This window comes from Lycorma delicatula, chromosome 11 (genome assembly GCF_047948215.1).
Source record: "Lycorma delicatula isolate Av1 chromosome 11, ASM4794821v1, whole genome shotgun sequence".
Classification (NCBI taxonomy): Eukaryota; Metazoa; Arthropoda; class Insecta; order Hemiptera; family Fulgoridae; genus Lycorma; species Lycorma delicatula.
The window spans coordinates 40,604,790-40,628,966 of NC_134465.1; the positions used below are offsets into that span (position 1 = coordinate 40,604,790).

At 33.0% G+C, this 24,177-nt stretch overlaps 1 protein-coding gene across 2 annotated transcripts in view; it reads right to left on the reverse strand.

Annotated features, from left to right (window-relative positions):
• Window positions 1-24,177, reverse strand: part of Cht5 (Chitinase 5) — an 80,687-nt gene that overhangs the window by 20,740 nt on the left and 35,770 nt on the right. For both annotated transcript variants that reach the window (XM_075378114.1, XM_075378113.1), the window contains exons 3-7: window positions 21,524-21,684; window positions 20,397-20,562; window positions 9,549-9,771; window positions 3,968-4,091; window positions 1,482-1,679 (exon numbers count right to left, since the gene is read on the reverse strand). In XM_075378114.1, the coding sequence (XP_075234229.1) occupies window positions 1,482-1,679; window positions 3,968-4,091; window positions 9,549-9,771; window positions 20,397-20,562; window positions 21,524-21,684 (872 nt within the window). The remainder of the gene's footprint in view (window positions 1-1,481; window positions 1,680-3,967; window positions 4,092-9,548; window positions 9,772-20,396; window positions 20,563-21,523; window positions 21,685-24,177) is intronic.

A 24,177-nucleotide genomic window follows, 5' to 3' on the forward strand; every position in this document is an offset into this window, starting at 1 on the left:
CCTTATGTTGAAATCGATCTCCGTTCTGCGATTCACATAATCGAATACGACGTTGCACGCTCTTAAACTCATTTTTTCATGTTTGTTGAGGAATTAAAGCGACACGTCGTTCGATTTCGCTTTGCGTTTCGGGAATAGCGTGAGATTGAGTTTTGTAAGCGTCATTCAAAAGGTATCACCACAAGAAAACGTCAGGATGGGATAAATCAAGAGACCGAGGGTGGCATAACCCCTTCGAAATCACTTTTCCGTGAAAACACCGATCCAAGAAAGTCATCGTCCTGCTAAAACCGCGTGTACTCTAGCCGGTCTTCAGGTATATTGTTTATTATTCGTGGCACCATCTATATGTATCGCTCACTGTTCACCGGGCCGTGAAAGAATAGGATTCGCCTACACGACATCGCACATCAAACTCCCACATCTTGTCCGTGCAGCCGATGTGCGATTTTCCATACACTAAATGCGTAAATTCTGTGTATCCATCCAGGTGAAACCGTGCTCGTTAGACCGAAATCGATCGTCGAGTTCTTTCCCGTCTGGCGTTGCTGATGACGTGAATCGCTACAGAAAGCTACACGTTTTCCAGTGTCTTTAGATAATAACTCGTAAACGACACGAATTCTGTGAGGATGGATCTTTAAACTATTGCGCGATGTCGTGTAGGCACTACTGACGAAGAGACCGGACCGGCTAAATAGGCGTAACACGACTTCGTGGGACTAACAGAATATACGACTTGCACGTCGATCAACTTTTCTGGTGTTAGCGCTTTCGGTCGACCGTTTTTGGCCGCATCTGCCGCATTCCCTGTCTCTTGGAACTCGTCGTACAGTCCCTTGATGGAGGACTTGATTGGTGACTCCACCCCGTAATTTTTTGTGAAGGCATTCTGGTTCCGAGCATAACCGACACATCTAATGTATCGGGTAACAATGAATATTCTCTGATGCCTAGTGTAACCTGTTTTACGTTAATTTTCCTCAATTAGTCCTACAACAAAAGAAGGAAAAGTTCTTCCCCAAGGTTTCGGAACTTTTTGAACACAATGCATATATTACGTATTAATTCAGTTAGATCTTTAAAAATATTTTTTAAAACCTTTTGATATGGAAAAGAAGTAATAAAAACACAGAAAATTGTATTTCATTTATTATTATATTTCAGTTTTATTTTGCATGAATCCGTATTACTGTTAGTATTTTCTCTTAACTCATATTTAACAAAAATGAACACTATTGACTCCTCTTACTTGTTTTTTCGTTATATTTTAATTTTCCACTTTTTAACTAACAGTAAACATTGATCACGTTGTTATTACATTCTTTTCTGTATCTTTAACTCGTTCTCATTTCAACAAACGATTTCGTAAATAGATAATAATTTATTATGTTTTTTTAAATCTTGGAAGAAATGTGAAAAAATTTAAAATAAATTTTATTTTTAAAAAAATATATAAAAATTGTAATCGGATTACTTACTTCATAATACGCAAGGAAGCCTTTTGCTTTAGTATAATTTCCAGGAACTCCACCGCCAGCTTCTTTGTTAATATATGTACCGAGATTGTAATTATTATTACCGGCACTAAGAGTAAATGTACGTCCATAAAACGGCACACCGATAACCATTTTATTAGGCGGACATCCGTAATCGACCCATAATTGGATACCATCGTTCTGAAATAATAATTGCAAAAATATCAAAGAAAAACAGTTTACAAAAAGAATAAAGTAACTCAAAAATTGTGTACAAAAAATTAAAAAATCTCTAACTACGAGGGTAAGTCAATTATTATCCGCAATGTAGTTATAAATTTTATTGCAATACAAATAGGAAACTTACATGTACATCGTTTTTCAACGTAGTTCCCTTGCATTTCAACGCACTTGGTTCATCGTTGCACATGCTTCCTGATGCCCTCATAAAAGAAAGTTTTCGGTTGAGCTGCGAGTTAGCGTTTTTGTAATTAACGGTTTTTTCGGTTAGTTTATCGTTAGTAATGTTTTACGGGACGGTTTAGTTCGTTTTTGTTCAAGATTTTACTTATGAATTTTGGTTTAGGTGTTTAGCGTTCGACAGGGTTGCGTGTTGGACTCATCCTTCCGTCGGGTAGGGATGTCTACCCCTTCGGGATCAAGATGTAGGGCCTATTTAAGGCTGATTTTATTAAGTGTTTTTGAAGCGCATATGCTTTATTAAAGCGAACGTTTCTTGCCCCACCTTCGTGAACGTATTACGTACCGCAATATCGATCAGGCGTACACAAAATATATAAGTGTAGCGATACTGTTATTTTTTAGTTTACTAATTCGGTGGAATTTGAGGATTAAGCGTTTAATTCTTTTGCTAATGTGCGCAGTACGATAATTTTAGGGTCTATCCAGAGGGAAGGATATTTTATTTTATTTACTTCTTCTAGTTTGGGACACTGACTTGGAACTTTTGGGTTTTTTTGAACGCACGGTTAAATTATTTAAGTTAGGAGGCTGCATACCGTGATTTGTAGAAAACGTCATAAACACGCTTTTTTCAACATTTGAGATTAGTAATTTAAAATAAATGTAAAAAATAATATTGCTTTACCTTTAAATTTGTATTTAATACCGATTAACGATTTAAAAACTCTGAATTTGTGCGTCTGTTGGAAATAGTTTTCACTAACATCTTCTTAATTGTGAATTTCTTACGTTTATGTTTTACTGTCACTTTTTTTGTTTGTTCGTATTTTAAATAATAATTAATATGCAAGTTAATACGTTTTTTTTTTGTCTTCAGTCATTTGACTGGTTTTATGCAGCTCTCCAAGATTTCCTATCTAGTGCTAGTCGTTTCATTTCAGTATACCCTCTACATCCTACATCCCTAACAATTTGTTTTACATATTCCAAACGTGGCCTGCCTACAAATTTTTTCCTTCTACCTGTCCTTCCAATATTAAAGCGACTATTCCAGGATGCCTTAGTATGTGGCCTATAAGTCTGTCTCTTCTTTTAACTATATTTTTCCAAATGCTTCTTTCTTCATCTATTTGCCGCAATACCTCTTCATTTGTCACTTTATCCACCCATCTGATTTTTAACATTCTCCTATAGCACAACATTTCAGAAGCTTCTAATCTTTTATTCTCAGATACTCCGATTGTCCAAGCTTCACTACAATATAAAGCGACACTCCAAACATATACTTTCAAAAAATTTTTCCTGACATTTAAATTAATTTTTGATGTAAACAAATTATATTTCTGATTGAAGGCTTTAATGCGTATGTAACATCTATTTTTATTTTATAATTAATTGTGCTTTTTGTGATTCTGCTGTGATTAAGATTTTACCACTGTTTCTTTTGATCTGTCCAAGCAAATGCTGGGGAAGCTAACTAATTTATCCTTAACAGTATACCCGTTTCTCATGCGTTTTATATAATATATTATTATGTACCGATAGGAATAAAACATTTATTATTTATTATTATTTTATTTATTTAATGTAATTATTATTTATTATAATGTAAGTATAATATATAAAATAATGTAAGTATTTATTTATTTAGTGTAATAAAACATTAAAATACATCTTTTTTATTGAAATTCGTAGCACGCATTTTAAATGTAGATCACAAGAGTGTGCGAATTTGTTCATTTACTTAAATGACGTTTTCTGCATTACCTTCTATTAAACTCTTCTCCGATCGATCGATTTAAACGAGATACAGAATTGGAATATAGAATTTAACGAGTTGATTTTGATTATTTCAGTTTTAAGAAACTATAGATTTTGTCTACTAATCTTAATTAAATTCTAACAAAACTCAAGTTTCCTGTAAATCTAATCTACTCAATAACCGGTTCGACTTGGAAATCTCCAAGATTTGTGCGATTAGAAAAACTCCTAGAATTAACCGTAATTAATTACCTGTATTATGATATTTAATTATTTAATTTAAAAATTAAAAAAAAAAGTCATACCACATTCAATGTTTCATAGGCCCACTGGTCGTGCGGTCTTTTATACAAAGGACTGTGTACATCGGCAAATCCACCCCAATTTCCTCTTAAATCATACGTCATTGCATGAATCGCATCTACTAATCTGTAAAAAGAAATTTATGTATTTGAAAGAGAATCGATGAATCATTGGCGAGTAAAAAAATAATAAATAATTTATAGTACTTTATTTACTTTTACGTATTTTTCCACAAGTATAGTCGTATGAAATAAATATATAAGAGGCATATTTTATAAAAATAAGCATTTTTATTTTATAAATAAAATTCCCCGTAAGGGAAGACACCTCCTTGTGACGATCCCATTCGCCACATCACCCCTTCCGTTCCTAGTCCTGACGGGCTTTACCGGAGGTCATCTTTTAGACCCTCTTATCTTGATAACACAACACAGTCATCTGTTTCGCCTCTGTCAGGATGCCACCGATGCAAATCTGCTTCGGCAGACGTTTCCATCACTGTACTTACACAATCTACTATCGCATTTATATGGCCTCTTCAAACCACGACCACCTACCATAATTTATAACTATCAAATTAGCCTATTTGCGGAAGCGCGATCTCGGCGCCTTTAACACCGAAGGTCTCATACAAAACGTCTTCCTATATCTAGCTTCAGTTAGACTAAACACTAAGATCGTTACTCGATTGGGTCTTTAAACACCAGAAATACTATCCTCGTATCAACAAAACAAGTGTTGATAGCAATTTTTTCTTACGATTCAGTTTATTCTAAGTCTTCTTGATTTACTTTAAAATCAAGAAACAGTCAGAAATTTAGGAAGGCTCTATTGAAAATATACCCTATTTCTCTCTGCTCTGGTCCGCTTTCGGGAGCAAGGTTAATGCCTGCACCGCAGCTCCAGTGAAAGCCGCCTTTCACAAAAGACACCGTTAGCCAATCAGAAATGTGATCCTCCTTCATGACCATTCCAGGCCTTACACAGCCGTTTGGACACGGGATAAACTACACGAAATTTACTGGGTAAACTTAAAAACACCTCCCGTTCGATCCAGTTTTATTCCCTTGCAATTTCTTTTTTTTGGGCTATTGAAGGAGGCGATTTCAGAGCGACCACGAAGTAGGGAATTTCAAAGGCTCTTGACGAGTCCTCAACCGGTTTTTTTGTCGATCTCGACAACAAAACGGGTTGTTTTGTCAACCCGACTTTTTGTCGGGATACTATAGTTTTCATATGGCCCCCAAATTAACGCGTCCAATACGATTTAAGAAATTACCATTCAACTGATTTCTAGCTACTAAAGAAAAATGTGGCATTGCACCGTCGTGCTGGGAAATCATTTGCAATCTAATTTGTAAAGATATATCCTTCAAAATAGCCGGTGAATTATATTTCAACAAATTAACGTATGAATCTCCTGTAAGATTTTCATTGAAAACAAACGGTCCAAAAATTTTGTCGTAAATAATGCCACAGTAAATATTATTGTGAAATCTATGTTAGAAATTAGTTTCCTTAGTATCGTGTGAATTGTGTTCAATCCATAAATGGCTAAAATTACACCGGCATATTCTTCATAACACAACTGAAACGGCATTTTTACACGACGATATGACAATACTACACTTTGTATGATAATTTATGACAACAGATTCAAATGAAATTCACAGTTTTAAATATTGTTGACCAGCTGTTAGTATTGTTAACCAATAAAATAACTTTTTTAAATATTTCTAAAGTAACATACATTTCAATTTAATTTTTTTTTGTGCAATTATTTTGTTTTACCTGTATAAATTATGGAATATACGAAGTTTTATAAATTTTTTATTTCTTTTAAAATTATTTTCTGTAATTAGCGTACTCGTTTTTTAAAATATGTTTATTAAGTACAGAAATAATAATACGATTTTCTGTCTATTTTTCATCGGTTTGGCTTCTATAAAAAACCGATTTTTTAAAGTTTTAATGTACATTTAATGGCCATTTTTACAATAATTTTCTAAGAATTAATTTCTCTACAAGTTTTATTACTAAAGCTACCGCATTTATTAGTCATTTAACAAAGCTGTTGTATTGCAAACCTTAAAAACTTGTTTTTAGACTTAGAATTTTGTGTTTTACACCGGATATCTTTAAAACTATTGGAATTGCAGTTCTGAGCCATGTTTTATCCTATTTCCCAGCTCAAATTAAATAATAAACCACCAACTTTACTGCTTAATTTGGGTCGCAGAAATTATAGTAGGGCTTCGTTTTATTAAAAAAGCTGAAATCCGGACGTAATTTTTCGTTAACCGTAACTTGAAAATTTTCAAACCTATGTTTCCAGACGTGTTTCCTATGCGTTTCCAGACATATGTTTATATGGACTTTTTTCATTATCACCAGTAAAACATGGCCTGAATGTTTCTCCGTTTCTTCGTGGGAGAGCTATGTATACATATATATATTTCAAATTCTTTCTTTTATTTCTTTCACTTTTACAAAATTAATAATTAATGGAATAATCCTAATACTAATTATAATTGTACTCTAAGGTTATCTATTCATAGTCTAGAACTCAATATTAACATTGTTTTATAGTACAATTTAATATTTATTACTTAACTTAATTATACTTAATTTATATGATTTATAATCGGAAGTGAGTTTTGTAAAAGATGAAAGATTAGGTGTCCAGAAGGATCTTTCCCGTTTTGTGGCACCATCCCTTTTATATTAATCTGTTTAGTTAGAGTAAGGGGACAAAAAGGAAATAGTTTTATCTTATATAGGAGAATTAGGTTTGGTTATATAATCTTTGGTTATAATCTTTCTAAAATATATATATAACATCTTTCTGTTATATATATATATATATATATATATATATATATATATATATAACAGAATCTTTCTAAAATAGTGGGCTGGCTATAATTTTCGGATTCTATTTATAAAACTAAACAAAAAATATCTTTAGGAAAAATGCCAATTTCTCTTCATTCTCCCACTGTCCGCCATTTTGTTATTTTTACATAATAATTTATATCTTAAGTTTGGATAAACGAATCACATTATACAGGGTTATCATAAAAGAATGGTGCGGTTTTGAACATGGTTTAAATTAAAACAGAATTACTTACAGTTTATGTTTTTTATTTTTCAAATTTATCGTCTCAAACATTTTTTTACATAATTAATAAATTTCAATATGTGCGTCCTTAGTCGCTCGACAAATGTCCAAACTATACTCAACTTCTCTCCAAACATTAGTTAACATTTCTTCGTTAATGGTTGTCATCGCTTCATTAATCCTGTTTTTTAAGTGGTTTAGGTCGCGAATTTTTTGTGTATAAACAACGCTTTTGATGTACCCCCACAAGAAAAACTCGCAAGGTGTCAGGTCTGGACTCCTTGGAGGCGAAAGTAGAGTCCTTGCCGGCGAAAGTATGGGTCCTTGCCGGCCTATCTATCGATCTCTAAATTTTTAGTTCAAAGCGTCCGTGACCAATGCATTGAAGTGGGGGGGAGCACTATCTTGTTGGAAATGAAGGTGATGATTTCGAGTTCATCCGGCTGAGGAATGCAATAATCGGTTAACATGTCAAGATACACAACTCCATTAATCGTTTTTTCGGCAAAGAAGAAAGGCTCTATTACACGATTTTTCATCACACCACACCAAACATTAACTTTAGGCGAATCGCGTTGTTTCTCAATAATTGCGTGTGGGTTTTCAGAGCCCCATATTCGTGAATTGTGTCTGTTAAACACATCCATTCACATGGAATGTAGCTTCGTCTGTAAAAATTATATCATCTAAAAATGATTCGTTTTCACTTATTCTGTCCGACATTTCAACAGCGAAATTGTAACGTTTTACACCACCATCGGGTTTCAATTCCTGCAGTATCAGGATTTTATAAGCGTGTAATTTCAGTTTTTTATCTAAAACTTTGTGAACTGTTGATTTTGGAATACCTAATTCGACTCTTCGACGGGTTTCAGGACTTCTAATTGCCGATCGTATAATTAGTTCAATCGTTTCGTCTGGTACACTTGGTCTGCCGGTTGATTTCTGTTTCTTAACTGATCCAGTTTCTTCGAATCGTTTGAACCAACGTGTTATGTTATTTTTGTGTGGTGGATCTCTTCCGAATTCACGTCGAAACGCACGTTGAACTAAAATTACGGATTTTAATTCAGCCACCAATAAAACACACTTTGCTTTGTCTTTATCTGAGAACATAGTAACTCACTAAACTCACCGCAACAACAGTACAAGAACTGGCGTTGTGGTTACAACTGCTGATAAACAAACTTTTGGGTTGGAGACTTTCAGTGATATCAATAAAACACCTAGAAATTTCCCTACAATCTTCCTATGAATTACTGAAACCGCACCATTCTTTTATGATAACCCCGTATTTGGTAAGCGTCTTGGTAATAAATTTATAAAGTTATCAAAAAATTAGGATATAAATAATTTCGCAAATTACAAAATTGTGGCCATGTTTATTTTTCAATCCGTTATATCTCCATAAATATTAGTTTTATCAAAATTTATGTTATTTCATAAAATATTAATCCTCATATTTTGAACAAAATGAAATTTTATTTTTGAAAATCGGTTAAGAAATAGTCGAGTTATGGCAGAAAATTGATGATGTTGTAATTTTGTGTACTAATTATTAGGTCTATTATTGTGAAAAAATTATTACTTAATTTGATACAATTTACAATAGAATTAACAATAAATAAAAAAACAATTAATATTTAATCGAATTGAACGTAAAGTGGAGGACATGAAAACAGACACATAATTATTTTACTCGTATTTCTTTAACGCGAGTAAAATTAATGTAATTATAATAATAATAAGTAAATTTGTTATAAAAAAAATTATATAATAGCTCAAATAAATAAATTAATACAGTAGAATAAATAAATAACAGATAAAATAAATAATTAATAATTAAACGACAAATTTAAATAAATAGATAATAGCAAAAATAAATGAGTATGGTATAATAAACAGTAATTCAAAAATAAAAATAATAATAAATACAAGTCTGAATCATTTGGAGATCTTACTTTTATGGCAACCAATAGCCCGTATTCCGCATGCCGGGTTGTAGGAGCGGAGTAGAGACAACTTGCAGGAAGGACCCGCTTTTAAGTTTTACATACACTATAGTTCGCTTACATTGAGATCGATCTGACTTGACCGTTAAGTAAATCTTCTTTTAAATCTAGCGGATACGGAAAAAATTACATCTATAAAAGTATAAAAAAAAAAAAAAAAAAAAAAAATAGTTCGTTGAATTGGAGATCTGTTGTATAGTTTGTGAAAAATACTATATCAACTTTCCTTTCATAGGAAAACTGAATATTATGTATCTTAGATCGTTTTTGGACCAACTAATATTGTTACGGATGTTATTTTTAGTGATATTAATTTTTGGTTGGAGAATATTTACTTCAGATTTCAATGAAATAAAAAAATATATTTTTCGGTTGTGAAAGATGTAATTTTAGTGATAAGCGTGCGCGCGCACACACATACACACACAAAATAAAAAATAAGGTACTTACTCGCATAATTCTGGTACATGGTAACCTTCATTTAAACGGAATTTAGCTACTGGAACAGCCATCGTTATTTCCCAGCCTTTTCCTTCTTTATCAAATGCGGTTTTTAATTCTTCCACAAAATAAAAGAAATTCTGTTTATCTGAAAAACTTCCTCCTCTATCTGCGGCTCCAGGATATTCCCAATCCAAATCGAATCCATCAAAATTGTATTTATTCATATACTCTAGAATTAGAAAGAAATACGTTAAAGATATAACGGCAAGTAATTAAACGACCATTTCTACGTTCTCGTCTACGGCAATATAACAGCAGCTGTAATATTATAAATGGAAAGCATGTAGATGAATATAGAATTTCGATGTCGATCTTTTTTTGCTTTTTTTTTTTGTTACACGAAACCCTGAGTTCAAAAAAGTATAAAAAACCATAGAAATTTGTAGAAATTGTACGAATATCTAAGGATTGAGCGTAACATAAATTCTTCGAAAATGGCTTAAAAAGTTTCTATTTATAATTTAATTGAAAAAATTAAATTTTTAATTTCTTTTACGAAAAAATTAAAAAAAAGGAGGGATAATTTTTGATTTTTTGAATATAGGTCGTAGAAAATTGAGGATTAGTAAAATGAAAGTACGAAGGTTATTTTTTTTTCAAGGTCCGATCGGTCGCGAAATAAAATCCCGCGCGAAAATTGGATGAACCTTTGCGCATATATGTTGCGCAGCATCTCTAGTATGGCCTTCAATCAAGCCGCGTCACTTCGTTTAGTTCTGAACAAGCAGCTAGCACGTAAACATATCTACAACAATAGCATTTCCCGCCAAGTGTGAAGTGCGTGCGGTAATTCGATTTTTTGAACAAAATTGTCACAGGGGACGTGACACGGGTCCATTTCGAAATTGAAGAAACAACAGAACAATCCAAACAGTGGATGCATTCTCATTCTTCCAGTAAACTAAAGAAGTTCAAGCGAACCTTCTCCAACAGAAAGTGTATGGCTACCGTGTTCTGGGACCGGAATGGAGTTCTCTTGGTGGAATTCATGGAACGTGGCACGACCATCACTGCAGCCTCATACCGCGTGATTCTTCAACGCCTACGGAGAGGAATGTTGTCATCAGGCATTGTCTTTCTCCATGACAATGCTCGGCCGCACACTGCAGCTGTACCAAAGAAGCTCCTGCAGCGTTTTCGTCGGGAAGTGTTTGATCACCCACCATACAGCCCGGACTTGGCTCCATCCGATTTTCACCTGTTTGCTCACATGAAACGCTGGCTAGGCAACATTTTGGCACAGACATGGAGCTGCAGACCAGAGTAGAAACATGGCTGAAAACACAGGCGGCTCCATTCTATGACGTGGGTATTGTAAAGTTGGTACCACGCTACGACAAATGTCTAAATCAGAGTGGCGACTATGTAGAGAAATAGCGTAACTATGTAAGTACTTGTTACAAATAAAAAAATGTTTATTTTCACTGTGGTTTTAATTTCGTGACCGATCGGACCTTGAAAAAAAATAACCCTCGTACTTACCAGGATGTTTAAGATTTCAAAATTTTAAGTGGATCGGATTTAAAGGTGGGAATATATTGTTTTTAAACAATTTTCACTTAATATCTCGAAAATATATTGACAAAAAAAAAGCTGTCAACACAGTTGTTGGACTTTCCCGTCACGCGGCTTTAGCCGCGTGACGGGAAAGTCCTACAACTATGGGTTATTTCTGATACACGCCTTACACATACAATTTAATTTAAACTATTTATAAATTTATTTAAATATAATATTTTTTGGTTTATTTAATTTAATGATTCTAACTAAAGCGCGCGCGCATACCGTATTCGCGCGGTGGTGGAGGTACTAGCAGCGACGGTCGTCACTAACTAAACTAATTAATTTCACAACTTCCACAGAACAAATTTCGCTTGTACGGTCGGGCAGACTGGTGTAGTCGCGAGGTTTAACGCACCGGGTACCGAGTCTACCGGACGATCGAGTTCGAGACCCGATCGAACCGAGTAACTTTATTACACTTTAAATATTCATTTATTTGATTCTACCGCTCGCCTGTGACGTCACAACATACCAAATGACTACAGCAGCAATTTTTGGGATGGGGGTGTGATTTTTCAAAAATATTTTGTTGCAAATATTGTTATTTTTTAATCGTTAACAAATGTACCAATAAAAATACGACGTTAACCAGGTGAAATCGCGAGATACTGAGGGTTATCTTTCTCTACAGCCTCATCCAGTCGACCTTTTAAGTTGAAAATTTAACGGCATCGATATATATAGATCTAACCGAGTTTGGTGAAAATCCGTCCGGTAGTTTTGGAGATATAAGGTGATTTAAAGGCCGACATCTAATACACATACGTACATACGAACATTAACATCAAGAAGATTTCCGTGCGGTTTTTTGGGTTCGTTAGGTGTCAAAACATAAAGATCCTGTGAAAACCGCATACACCTAAATTGGACTGATTACAGTCCTTTCTAGAGACACAGCGCTATCTAAACGGGAAAGTAAATTGAAATTTTCTCTTGAGTTAACCGATCAACTATATAAATTTATAAATTAAATACACAAAATTTCACTTAGAATTCTCTAAGCTTTCTCACGTGTAAAGATTATGACGCGTTGTAAATTGGACAAACAACTCAATATCTTTAAAAAATTGATTAGTAGCCCATAAATGTAGAAAAAGGAAGTGACATCGCTCACCAGATATACTATAGAATATGAACACCCGTTCGATTTCAACACCAAAATACATATAAAAAGACCACTCTAGAAATGATATACATCAAGAAAAATACAAACGCTGTCAACAATAGATTGGACGTAGTCGGATTAAGCAACATATATGTTAATTTAATTTAAAAAATCATATTTGCATTGTAAATTTAATTTTAAGGAAAATAATGTTTAACGTTTATAATTTTTGAGAAAAATATGTACATTGTAAAGGTTTTGATGAAGAGCAATCAGGTTATATAAAGAGATAATTCTCAGATAAGATGAGTCAGGAATGAGTAGGGGGATCTATTACAACAAGGGTGGCGATAATATTTTGTTTTCTAGGATGGTATACCAGTTAATTTCTTAGTAAGAAAATTTTGTATGATGTGTATATGAATGTGTATTGTCACCTGAGGATGTTTAGAGAATTCTAAGTGAAACGTTGTGTATTTAATTTAGAATTTTGTATAGTTGATCGGTTTACCCAAGAAATTATTAAAGATAATATTTTAAAAACGCCATTCTGAGCCAAAATCTTTTACTAAAAATTTTGACTTTTTTTTTTCAATTGTACCTTTAATAAAGCATAATTTTGATGTTTGTTTAAGTGATTAATATTTAAAATTTTGCCGGTCTTTTTTTATTTACAAAATCAAGAAGATTTTTACCTTAACTGTAAACATACATACTATAAATATAAATAATGTTTGATCAGTAAAATAGATACGACCCACGTATTTATTTATTTCGACTTTGTAGCTATTTTTAATTAAGATTGACGGTTGTTTTGTTTCAATTTTGTATCATCCCCTGGTGACTCGGTTCTGAGTAGATATTAGTCGAAAGTGAAACTAAGATTTACGTTAATACCTTCTTTGCGGTTCTTGGCCCTGAGGTCAAGAAAATTTCGTTTACTAGTGACGGGCGTAATTCTTGGTATAACTTAATCAAAATCGGGGTTGTTTTATTTGTTTTTTCTTACTCGTAGTATTTGTTCAAACTGTTACGGAACGGAACGCAAGATTGGGGGGAGTTTCAATATTTCTCCCTGCAGATCGCAGAGCCTGGACAATGTCCCTTGCTGCTGTATCTTTTTATTATCGGGCGGATTTCATCGGTTATTTAGTGGCGGTTATAAATTTTAAGTTTTATTTATGGACGGATTTGGTAATTTGCGTTCCTATCCGTATGGACGGACCATGGTGTAATTTATTTACTGGTTCTGATCGTGATAAACTAAGCTTTTGAGCCTAGTAATCCCGGCGTGATTCCCCTTCAGTCCATCCGCTGAAGTACTTTCGGTACCAGCACCTATGGGCTAGTAAGAGTGCGCCGACCGGAGCTCTAGTTAGTTAGAGGGAGAAATGCGCCCCGTTCTCCGGAAGGAGTCGCATATGCTGACTAAATGAAATTGTGGTCTCTTCGTGGGGTGATATCTAGCTTTTTATAGTTTTAACAAAATTTAATTGCGAAAACTGTCACTTTCGCGGCCGGAATTTTTGTGCGATTTCCATTTATAGGTTACGCAATATAGAGGCTCCTAAGCCTGGTTTGTCATTTTTTGACTCTCGTACCGCCTTCTCACGGTGGTTTTCGAACTGTTATGTGGAACTGCTGTTGTCAATGCTTAGTTGATGTATAAAAATACTCGTGTGCTTATGACTGATTATCTTTCAATGATGGAATTTTGCCGAACACTGGCAAGCCTTCTTTCAGGAGAACAACGTGATATCATTACTACTCCTCCAAGACATATTCATATATTTGTCAGATATAAAGGCACCGGAAGAAAAAAGCGGAAAATGTGCATCGGTTTTTATACGAAATTACGTAAAACTATCGGCAGTAAAGAGGCTGATAAAAAGCAAGACGAGTAATAAGTTATTGTGGGGATTGTGAAAATAACCCCGGACTGTGCTTGAAGTGTTTGAAAAATCTGAATTAATGTTTTGTGTTTTATGTATTTTTATTTTTTTAATTTCTTTCATTATGTATAAAAATTTTATACATTAAGTTAAAATTTAAACTTTGTTTTTTTTTCTTGAGTTTTACGTACTTTTTTTAAAATAATATTGTTTTACAAATTAAATTAATTTTTGATGCTTTATTACGATAATATATTTACAAGTATTTTTCTTAGCTACCCCAATTTAATTTTCACATTTTGATTTTATAATGAATGATGTAGGCTTACTTATTTTAATGAAAATTGTGTATTAATGATTTTGATTTGTGACAGTTTTAACACATCGCAAAAATTTCTATTTTTTGTATTTTTATTTTTTTTTGTTTAAGCGCTATTAATGATGATGCCCAAACAAATAATCTACAAATATATTTTAGTGCTACACAGTTTCATATATATGATATAATTGTTTATTAGAATAATTATTCAAGTTAATTTACAAAAAGAGTCGTTTCTTTATAAAATGTAATTGATTATAAGACGCATTGGTTAGATTGTTTCACCCAAATAAATATTTTTCAATAAAATGTAATTATAAGTGTTTTAAGTTTTAATTATATTAACAATATTAAAATTTAAAGTTTGTTTTATAATATATAATACATTTATAAAAAATATCAAAGTAACATTTGTTTTATGTGTTTTAAGTTTAAAAAAATTATTTTAAAAATCTTTTAGGGTTTCTGAAATTGTTTCTATGAATAAAAAAATAATGATAAGTATTGAAATTTTTCTAATTTGATTTTTAAATGTGTTAACCGGTTCATTCGTAATAAAAGTGTGTTGTCAAAAAAAAAACACTAATGATGATTACTAATTAAAACTAATGACGATTTTTTGTTTATTGATAAAAGTATTAAGCCATAAAAAAAAAGTTTTTACAAGAATATGACGTTTTTTTTTGGAAAAAATAGTAAGAAAATATATCAAAAAAATTTAATTGCCTCTAACTAAGGTTCTTGTTGCCGGAGTCAAGAACGGGCAAGATAAATAAATACTTCATATAGTGTACAGCATAGTATAGTAAACGGCATAGTTACAAAAGATTTATTTAGACGCCAATAGAAACCCACCGGGTTGGTCTAGTGGATAACGCGTCTTCCCAAATCAGCTGATTTGGAAGTCGAGAGTTACAGCGTTCAAGTCCTAGTAAAGCCAGATATTTTTACGTGGATTTGAATACTAGATCGTGGATACCGGTGTTCTTTGGTGGTTGGGTTTCAATTAACCACACATCTCAGGAATGGTCGAACTGAGAATGTACAAGACTACACTTCATTTACACTCATACATATCATCCTCATTCATCCTCTGAAGTATTATCTAAACGGTAGTTACCAGAGGCTAAACAGGAAAAAGAAAGAAAGAAAGACGCCAATAGAGCGCTCTGTAAAAGTGTGCGATCTTGACGGGGACAAGAGTTTTGTAACTGCTTACCTCTTTACTCCGAGGATAAGAACCGTTTACAATTAATTCTGTTAATATCAAACTACAGAACGGAACGTGTTAAGTCTTTAACTTACAGCTATCTTACCTATTTACGATCGAGAATAAAACGTTTTGGAAAACAGTGAAAACATTTTCGAATTGATTTAGGCTTTCCATAAAAATGATTCTACCAACGCGCATAGAGATATCATTTGATCATTTCTCAATAAAATTTGGTCTACATTGAGGTAGCAGCTTACATTCAAATAATATAGTTCTGTGGATTTTGACAGCTCTTAATGTTTTATTTCTTAAAATTATATCGTCCAAATTTCATTTAAATTCTGTTTGCCTACTATTATTTCTGTTCTAAGCCCTTATTATAACTACACGAATAAGTAGTGAACCGTCATTATTCGTGAATCGTTAGTTGAAGATCTTTGAAAGACTTTGAGCCAAATATATTGTTACTTATCAGTTTCGCAAGACTGTAAAATAAAGCTGATGTTCCGCATTATAAGTGAATTTTCACTCTGATCGCCGGAAAAATCAACCGATTAATGAACATCATTCATTATTATTCTTAGCGTAAATGATTTCGATTAATGGCTCTTGAACCTTCGGCAAATTATATGTATCATAACCGCAGGAAAGACCAGAAAAAAAGTCTGTTAAGGATCGCATAACTTATCCAGCAGACCTTTACGGGAATACTTCATCGGGTTTTTAAATATTAATGACGTTATTGGTTTTTAATTAAAATCGATCGATAAAATCATGAAATACAAATGGAAAATCGATTAGGTAACGAGTTCAGTAAACTGTTTTAAAAATCTGTTTCTACAGAGTGTTCCTAGCTGGCGATATTTAACTAGCTGGTACCGAATGTAGCGATGCTCTCCGTGTAAAAATTAATAACCTTCCTTGAGTATTTTTCTTATAAGCAAACATTTAAATTAAATCTTGCGCGTTAATATAAAAATCTTTTTAATCATTTCAGAAGAAAACTGAGAACTGTGAAATCGGGTCGGATATCCGCTTGTCTGTAGAAGTGCAGATTGGAATTTATGCGGTCTGACAAACCGGTTAATTCAAGGATTTCACAACTTTAAAAGCATATAAAAATTTATTTAGATAATTTACAGATTCGGTTGAGGTCTCGTTTCATAGAAAAACACATTAAGTTTTGACTCGCGTAGTTCATTAGTATCGAATTTAGCCACCAGGGCTATCATTAGTATTGTTAAAAATGGATACAGTTACCTGTGGGGAACGGGCTCGCTGTGCGTTTTGGTTTCATGATTTGCAAGCAGCAACTGCAGTTCAACGTATTTTTCGTAGAGAGTACGTTAGGAAGCCTCCTAGTAGGCGTAAAATTTATTCTTAGCACCAAACCTTTGTCGAGATAGGTTTTTCTTCGAGAAAGATCGGCCATTTCTTCCAGGAGGCAACCGTAAACGGTATCGTTTATCCGGTCAAAATTTTCTAATTCCTCAGTTAGACGATGATCCCAAGACGGACGCCATTATTATCAACAAGACGAGGTAACGCTTCCTTACCGCCTAGAAGTCCGAGATCTTTTTGATACTTGATTCCCAGGTCGGTAGATCGGACGTGAAGGTCCAATCGCACGGCCACTTCGCTCCCCCTATTTGAGCCCGCTAGATGTTTTCTGGCGGGGTTTCATTAAAGGTCGAGTTTATATACCGCCTTAGCCTGTCGATCTTGTTGAGATAAGACTTCGAATTAACGTTGCAGCTGCAGAGGTAACGCCCGACTTGCCGGCGGAATGTATGACACATTACAAACGGAAGCCGTATCGAATTTTTCTAAGAAACAAGACCTCAACCGAATCTATAAGTTATTTCGTTAAATTTTTATATTTTTTTAGTTTTGAAGTCCTTTTTGAATCGCTCGTTATTATGGCTGTTATCACGCCTACGTTCCATTTTAACAATTTCACTCGTATCGCAGCTCTTTTTATTTGTCGATTTGAATAAATGAGGTGACATGTTGTTCGCGATAAAAGGCTTAACAATTTATCTAATAGAAAATTATTCGATTCACGGAACTGTTAAGGATTAAAATATTTAAATGGCCGCCGTTTTAAAATTTTTAAAGGTAAAACTTCCATATTTATTTATTTATTTTGTAAAAGATGTTGATGATGCGTGTTCACCAAATTTCATTAAAATGATTCATCTAAATCCGTTTGTAAGATATACAGTTTTGTTGAAAAAACACAAAACGAAACGAAGGGAAAAATAAATCGAGGTAGTAGATTTGCCCGGATGAACTCTTTTGTTTATTCTTATGTCTGAATCGATCCTTAAGTCGGGATAAATATTTTTATTCTACATTACACTAATTCGAACAATATGATCCGATGCCTTAAGATTTTTTGTTCTGCAAATCGACAAGATTAGTATTTTCTTAAAAATCCAAATATCTTGAACCGTTTCGAGCTATCAGTTAAAATCTCAATTAATTTTATGGATCGGAACAATGTTTATTGGAAAAAAAGTGTAATTCGCCGGTTAAATGCCACCGTGAATGCATTAGGGGAAAAGTATGACGCTTTGAACAATTCTTGATACTTTTTCGTTTTACGCCTCCCATGTTTTTCGTATTTTTTCATAAAAAAATTACTTAATATAGTGTTTTTTATAATAATTGATGAATAAAACATTACAGAAATACCGTAGTAACCCTATAACTCAACAAAAATAACCCGACAATACATTAGAGAAAACACTCAACATGCTATACTGTTTTATACCACCGGTCATATTAGACTCCATATTAACATATTTTACATATTCAAAAATCAATTACTGAATTTATTATTTAAATAATCAGAACTATACAGGGTGATTTTTTAGTCCTGTTAGCCAATTATTAATGTCTGGTAATTTTTTTCTAAGAAAGGGAAATTTTGTTTTGTGACACGAAGTTGGTAGACTACTGAACCGGTATAGATACAGCAGTGTGAGTTGATTCTCCTTGAGCTGTGTAAACGTTTGTGCCGTTTCCGGTCGTGCTACGAACAGAATGTCTTTTACCATAGAATAACGAATTTTCATTCTTGAACAATATTTTGCTACGAAATCGCACGCGAGTGTAAAATAATCATTTAAAATTAAATTTGTTGGTGTTCCTCCGCCAGAAAAAATGTCAATTTTTAGGCTAGCAAACCGATTTCGAGAGACAGGTAGTGTTTGCGACAGAAGACGTAGCGGTCAACCAACTCGCTTGACAGATGACGTTTTAGAGAATGTGAAAACAAGATCGCTCAATTCTCCACGGAAAAGTTTACGAAAACTTTCCATGCAAGTCGGTTTGTAATATTCGAGTGTTCAGAAAGCCGCCAAAAAATTGAAATTGTATCCGTATCGCGTACGATTAGTCCAAGAGCTTCAACCTCCAGATTTAAACAAGCGATTTCAATATTGCCGTCGGTTTAGGTCTCTCATAAACGATAACGGAATCGAATTTTTAAACACAGTGTTCTTTAGTGATACAGCTTGGATTCATCTCGACGGTTAACAGTCAAAACTGTCAAATTTGGGCGGTTGAAAATCCTAACGCTTCACAAGACAAATCTTTCCATCCTGAAAAAATTGGTGTGGTGTGTCATATCTCGTCATCGTATAGTCGGACCCATATTCTTCGAACAGACAGTAAACGGTGAAGTATATAGGAATATTGTGCGCCAATTTGTGTCCCTCCTGGAATCTCAAGAACGGTATTGCTGGTTTCAGCAAGACGGCGCTACATGCCACACGTCTCGAGAAACCGTGGATTTTCTGGAAGAGTTCTTTGATGATCGAATAATAAGCAAGGGCTTATGGCCTCCAAGGTCCTCAGACTTCACATCTCCTGACTACTTTTTGCGGGGCTATATTAAGTCTGAGGCCTTCAAAAATAATCCTCACATTATTGATGAACTTAAGTCAATATTACAGACTTAATCACGAATATTTCCAATGCGACTCTTAAAAAGGTTTCTGCTAATATGCTGAAAAGAGTCCGTGCGTGTATAACCGCAAGGGATGGGCATTTTGAGCATATTCTTTAACAATTATGTAAGTAATAGCTTTTTATTAAATCTCTTTTATAAGTAGCAAATACATTTTTTTATTCCACCCAAATTTCCCTTTCTTAAATTACATTTAAAATTGGGTAACAGGACTAAAAAATCACTCCGTATTAATTAGTCAAGATTAGCGAGCATAGGTTAGGTTTGATTATAATTTCTTTGTAAATACCCACTGTTTTTGAAGAATTCTGACTCTATTGTACTTTCTTTTGAAAACGAGGTCTCGTCTACCTACTGTCACTCCTGGACCATCTTTTTAATAAATGATCAGCAGACACACCTCTCTCAGATACATTTTCCAATCCGTTATCGCTTCACTTGACTGACATTAACCTACGCTCGCTTCGGTAGCTAACCTTGACTAATATGCTTAAAATGACCTATATAAAACAAAATATTAGTCTGTTTTCTGTAATGTTTAATTCATCAATTATTATAAAATACGCTATATTAATTTTTAGTGCGTAAAATGAAGTTTTTACGCACTATTCGTCTGATATATATTAAATATGTAATAATAAAACACTTTTTGTGTCGCGTTTTCTTTTAATATTCTGTGGAACTGACTTTAAGCCGACGATAATATATTTATATGTATATACATACCTACGACGCTTCGAATGAACGTATCTCTTCTTTGTTTTATAGATACTAAAGCTGAATACTTTCGGCCTCCTTCGCCCCATCCTCCGACAGCTAATTCTGTTTTTAAATTCGGGTATTTACTTTTTAACGATGTAAAATTTGAATACCCATTTTTTTCCACATCCACCTAAATAAAATGTAATTTAAAATAAACTATTAATAACTCATATTACATAAAGTAAAATAAATTACGCTTTGAAATTTACTTTTATCTAGTTTCTACATTGTATATATATATATATATATATATATACATATCACAATCATCAAAACAAGTTTCATTGTAAAAGTGTTAGTGAATCTCCTTATCATAAAAATAAAACGATATAAAAAAACGGTGAATGCATACCGCCGCAAAACACATAGTGTGAAGATTTCGATATTTTTTCGTTTTAGAACCCCCCTATTTTTTTCGCATATTTTTACATAAAAATTACATACTACGGCATGTTTTATAACAATTGATGAATAAAACACTAAAGAAAACACACGCTGTTTTATACTGGTCATTTTAAACATATTAACATATTTTACATATTAAAAAAACAATTACTGAATTTATTATTTAAATAATCAAAACATTCCTGTTAATTAGTCAATTGCGAACTCAGCTTAAGTTTGGTTACATTATATTTATAATTTTTCTGTAAATACCTCCAAATACCCACTGATTTGGAAGAGTTCTGCCTCTATTGTGTTTTTGAAAATGAGGTCTCGTTTACTTCTGGACCACCTATCTTTTCTTTGGGTTTTTTATTAAATTATGATCGCTTCACTTGACATTAATCTATGCTCTCTTCGCTCGCTAACCTTGACTAATGAATATATGAAATATTTTTAAAATGATAAAACAGCATTTAGTGTGTGTTCTGTAACGTTTTATTCATCGATTATTTATAAAACATGCTATATTAAGTAACTTTTATCTAAAAAAAATGCGAAAAAAGGGGGGACGTAAAACGAAAAAGTACCAGGTTTCCCTCAAATTTCTTTTGTTAAAACTTCTACTTTTTTTAAAAACAATAAAAAATAAAGCTACTTAATATATTTAGACTAATTTAGAAACAAAATAAAATTGAACTGTTTACCTCGGGATCGATCACTAATACTTCCCACGTCACGTTACTTACACCAATAAAGGAATAAATTATATGTGTACAGAATTCGGCAGGTATGTCGTCGATGGTATACCGTCCGATACCTGGACGATAAATCGCCCAGTTACTGAAGTAACATACTATACGGGCATCTGAAAATAATAATTATTAGTATTATTAAAATCTTTATTATCAATAATTTATTACTCGTCAAAGTTTAGAAAGCACAGTTTACGCGAAAATTGAGGATGATTTGTTATCCCGGTGATAATTCACCGGATTTCCTAATCCGGTACAGGATTGCCATCGGATTGTACGGTGGATGAGATGCGGTGGTACAGCATCTCCTCCATTTTACAGTTAGCAGATACAACACTTTTTTAGATACCCCAGGTAGAACTACTGCGCATCTACGTACGAGTATTTACGCTTTTTAAACTTTGACGTGTAATAATAATAAAAAAAATTATGTAATATTTAAATGATATAAAATCAGCAATTTATTCAGGTTGTAAAATTATATTTTTTACGTTAATATTTAAAAAAAAAAAAATAACAAGTTTCCTATTCCGCAGAAATGGAAATAGTTCAGAATTTTTATGGAAGGTTCAACGGAAACCACAGAAAATTCATGATCGGTGATTAAGTAAACTGAATGTTTTCAGTTTACTATACCAGCCGTCGTAGTCCAAACTTCAAGATTCATTGGGGCAGCTATACAGCTTATATATATAAATCCTTTGTATCAACATAACATCGTCGAAAGCCTTCTCTAAAATTTTCACACTTCTCTGCATTTTATTTTATTTTTAACGCAAAATTTATTGTAAATTCGTAATTTACGAAACAAATTAAATCGCCACCGGTAATAAAATATTTTCTAATTACGCGGCTGCTAAATTTCAGCTAGGTGTTAAATACGGCTGAAGATGTACATTGCGTTGAAAAAAGACGAACTCGATCGAAAAGACAACGCGCATAATTAAAAGATTCTCGTTATTTTTTTAACATACTTCATACGTGTTATTAAAATAGTTCGGGTTTTTAGCTTTTATTTAAAAACTCACTAATAGAATAATATTATTTTTCAAAAAGTAATTTAATTTTAAATAAATTGATTGAAACTTTTTCCCAGATCGAATTGATACGTTGTATAACAGGAAAGTAGTCGTGTACCGTTTGTATTTCTTTAAAAATAATTAATAATTTTTTTCATAAATTGAAACGTACGGAAACGTCGCAGTTTCTTATTTATTAAAAATCGTTCTACACGGATGATTTTTATCAGAAAGAATTTTTAAGCAGAATTAAAAGTACATAGATTTAAATTTTAGATTTTAAAATGCACGTGTTCAAATTTTGTTCCAAAAACAACAGTTCCATTATTTGACATAAACTGTGATAACAGCAAAATTTTTAGTTCATTTTGCATTAGTGATCGAAGAGGTAAAAACGTACCTCTATAATTATATTTTTGTAAATTTCCACGTATTACGTTCTGAAGTACAAGTTTTTTCGTTCTTTTTTTTTAGGTGATTAATTCATGAAATAAGACACGAAGCAGGTTGATGGGAGTATAGAGTAGAAGTTATATAGAATTTAAAAAATGCCATGCGTAACCGGTAATCGAATTGTGGACTTTGTAAAGTTGACATTCTACTGCGGAGGGACATAGATATCTTTGAATTTGTAAAACGTACAGGAAAACGGTAAGTGAAAAAAATTAGTTATTGTAAATAATTACATTCCGCCGCTAGGCAGAATTGCGATTTGCTAGATTAGTATTTGTACACATTCATTTAAATATTATTTATTTCAAGGAATTGTAATATACATCCTCCTACTGGACTAGAAATAGGTCCAGTAGTTTTTGAGGAAAATGGTGACAGGCATACTCACGCGCGCGCGCGCACACACACACACACACACACACACAACCGTTTACCCCAAAAGCATATACTGTTCCGTTCCATCGCGGGTAAAAAAAATTACTTTGAGAGAATTGAAAAGGCGTACCTTTTAAATAAAATGTTCAGCATTTAAAAAAAATTAGGGTTCAAATACAGAGATAAAGGAATAATTGCTAACATTTACAGGAACCAAACAGCAACAGTAATAATTGAAGAACATAAGAAAGAAGCCGTAATAAGAAAGGGAGTCCGACAAGGATGTTCCTTATCCCCGTTACTTTTTAAAATTTACATAGAACTAGCAGTTAATGATGTTAAAGAACAATTTAGATCCGGAGTAACAGCACAAGGTAAAAAGATAAAGATGCTACGATTTGCCGATGATATAGTAATTCTAGGTGAGAGTAAAAAGGATTTAGAAGAAACAATGAACGGCATGGATGAAGTCCTACGCAAGAACTACCGCATAAAATAAACAAGAACAAAACGAAAGTAATGAAATGTATTAGATATAACAAAGATGGACCACTGAATGTGAAAATAGAAAGAGAAAAGATTATGGAGGTAGAAGAATTTTGTTATTTGGGAAGTAGAATTACTAAAGATGGACGAATCAGGAGCGATATAAAATGCCGAATAGCACAGGCGAAACGAGCCTTCAGTGAGAAATATAATTTTTTTACATCAAAAATTAATTTAAATGTCAAGAAAAGATTTTTGAAAGTATACGTTTGG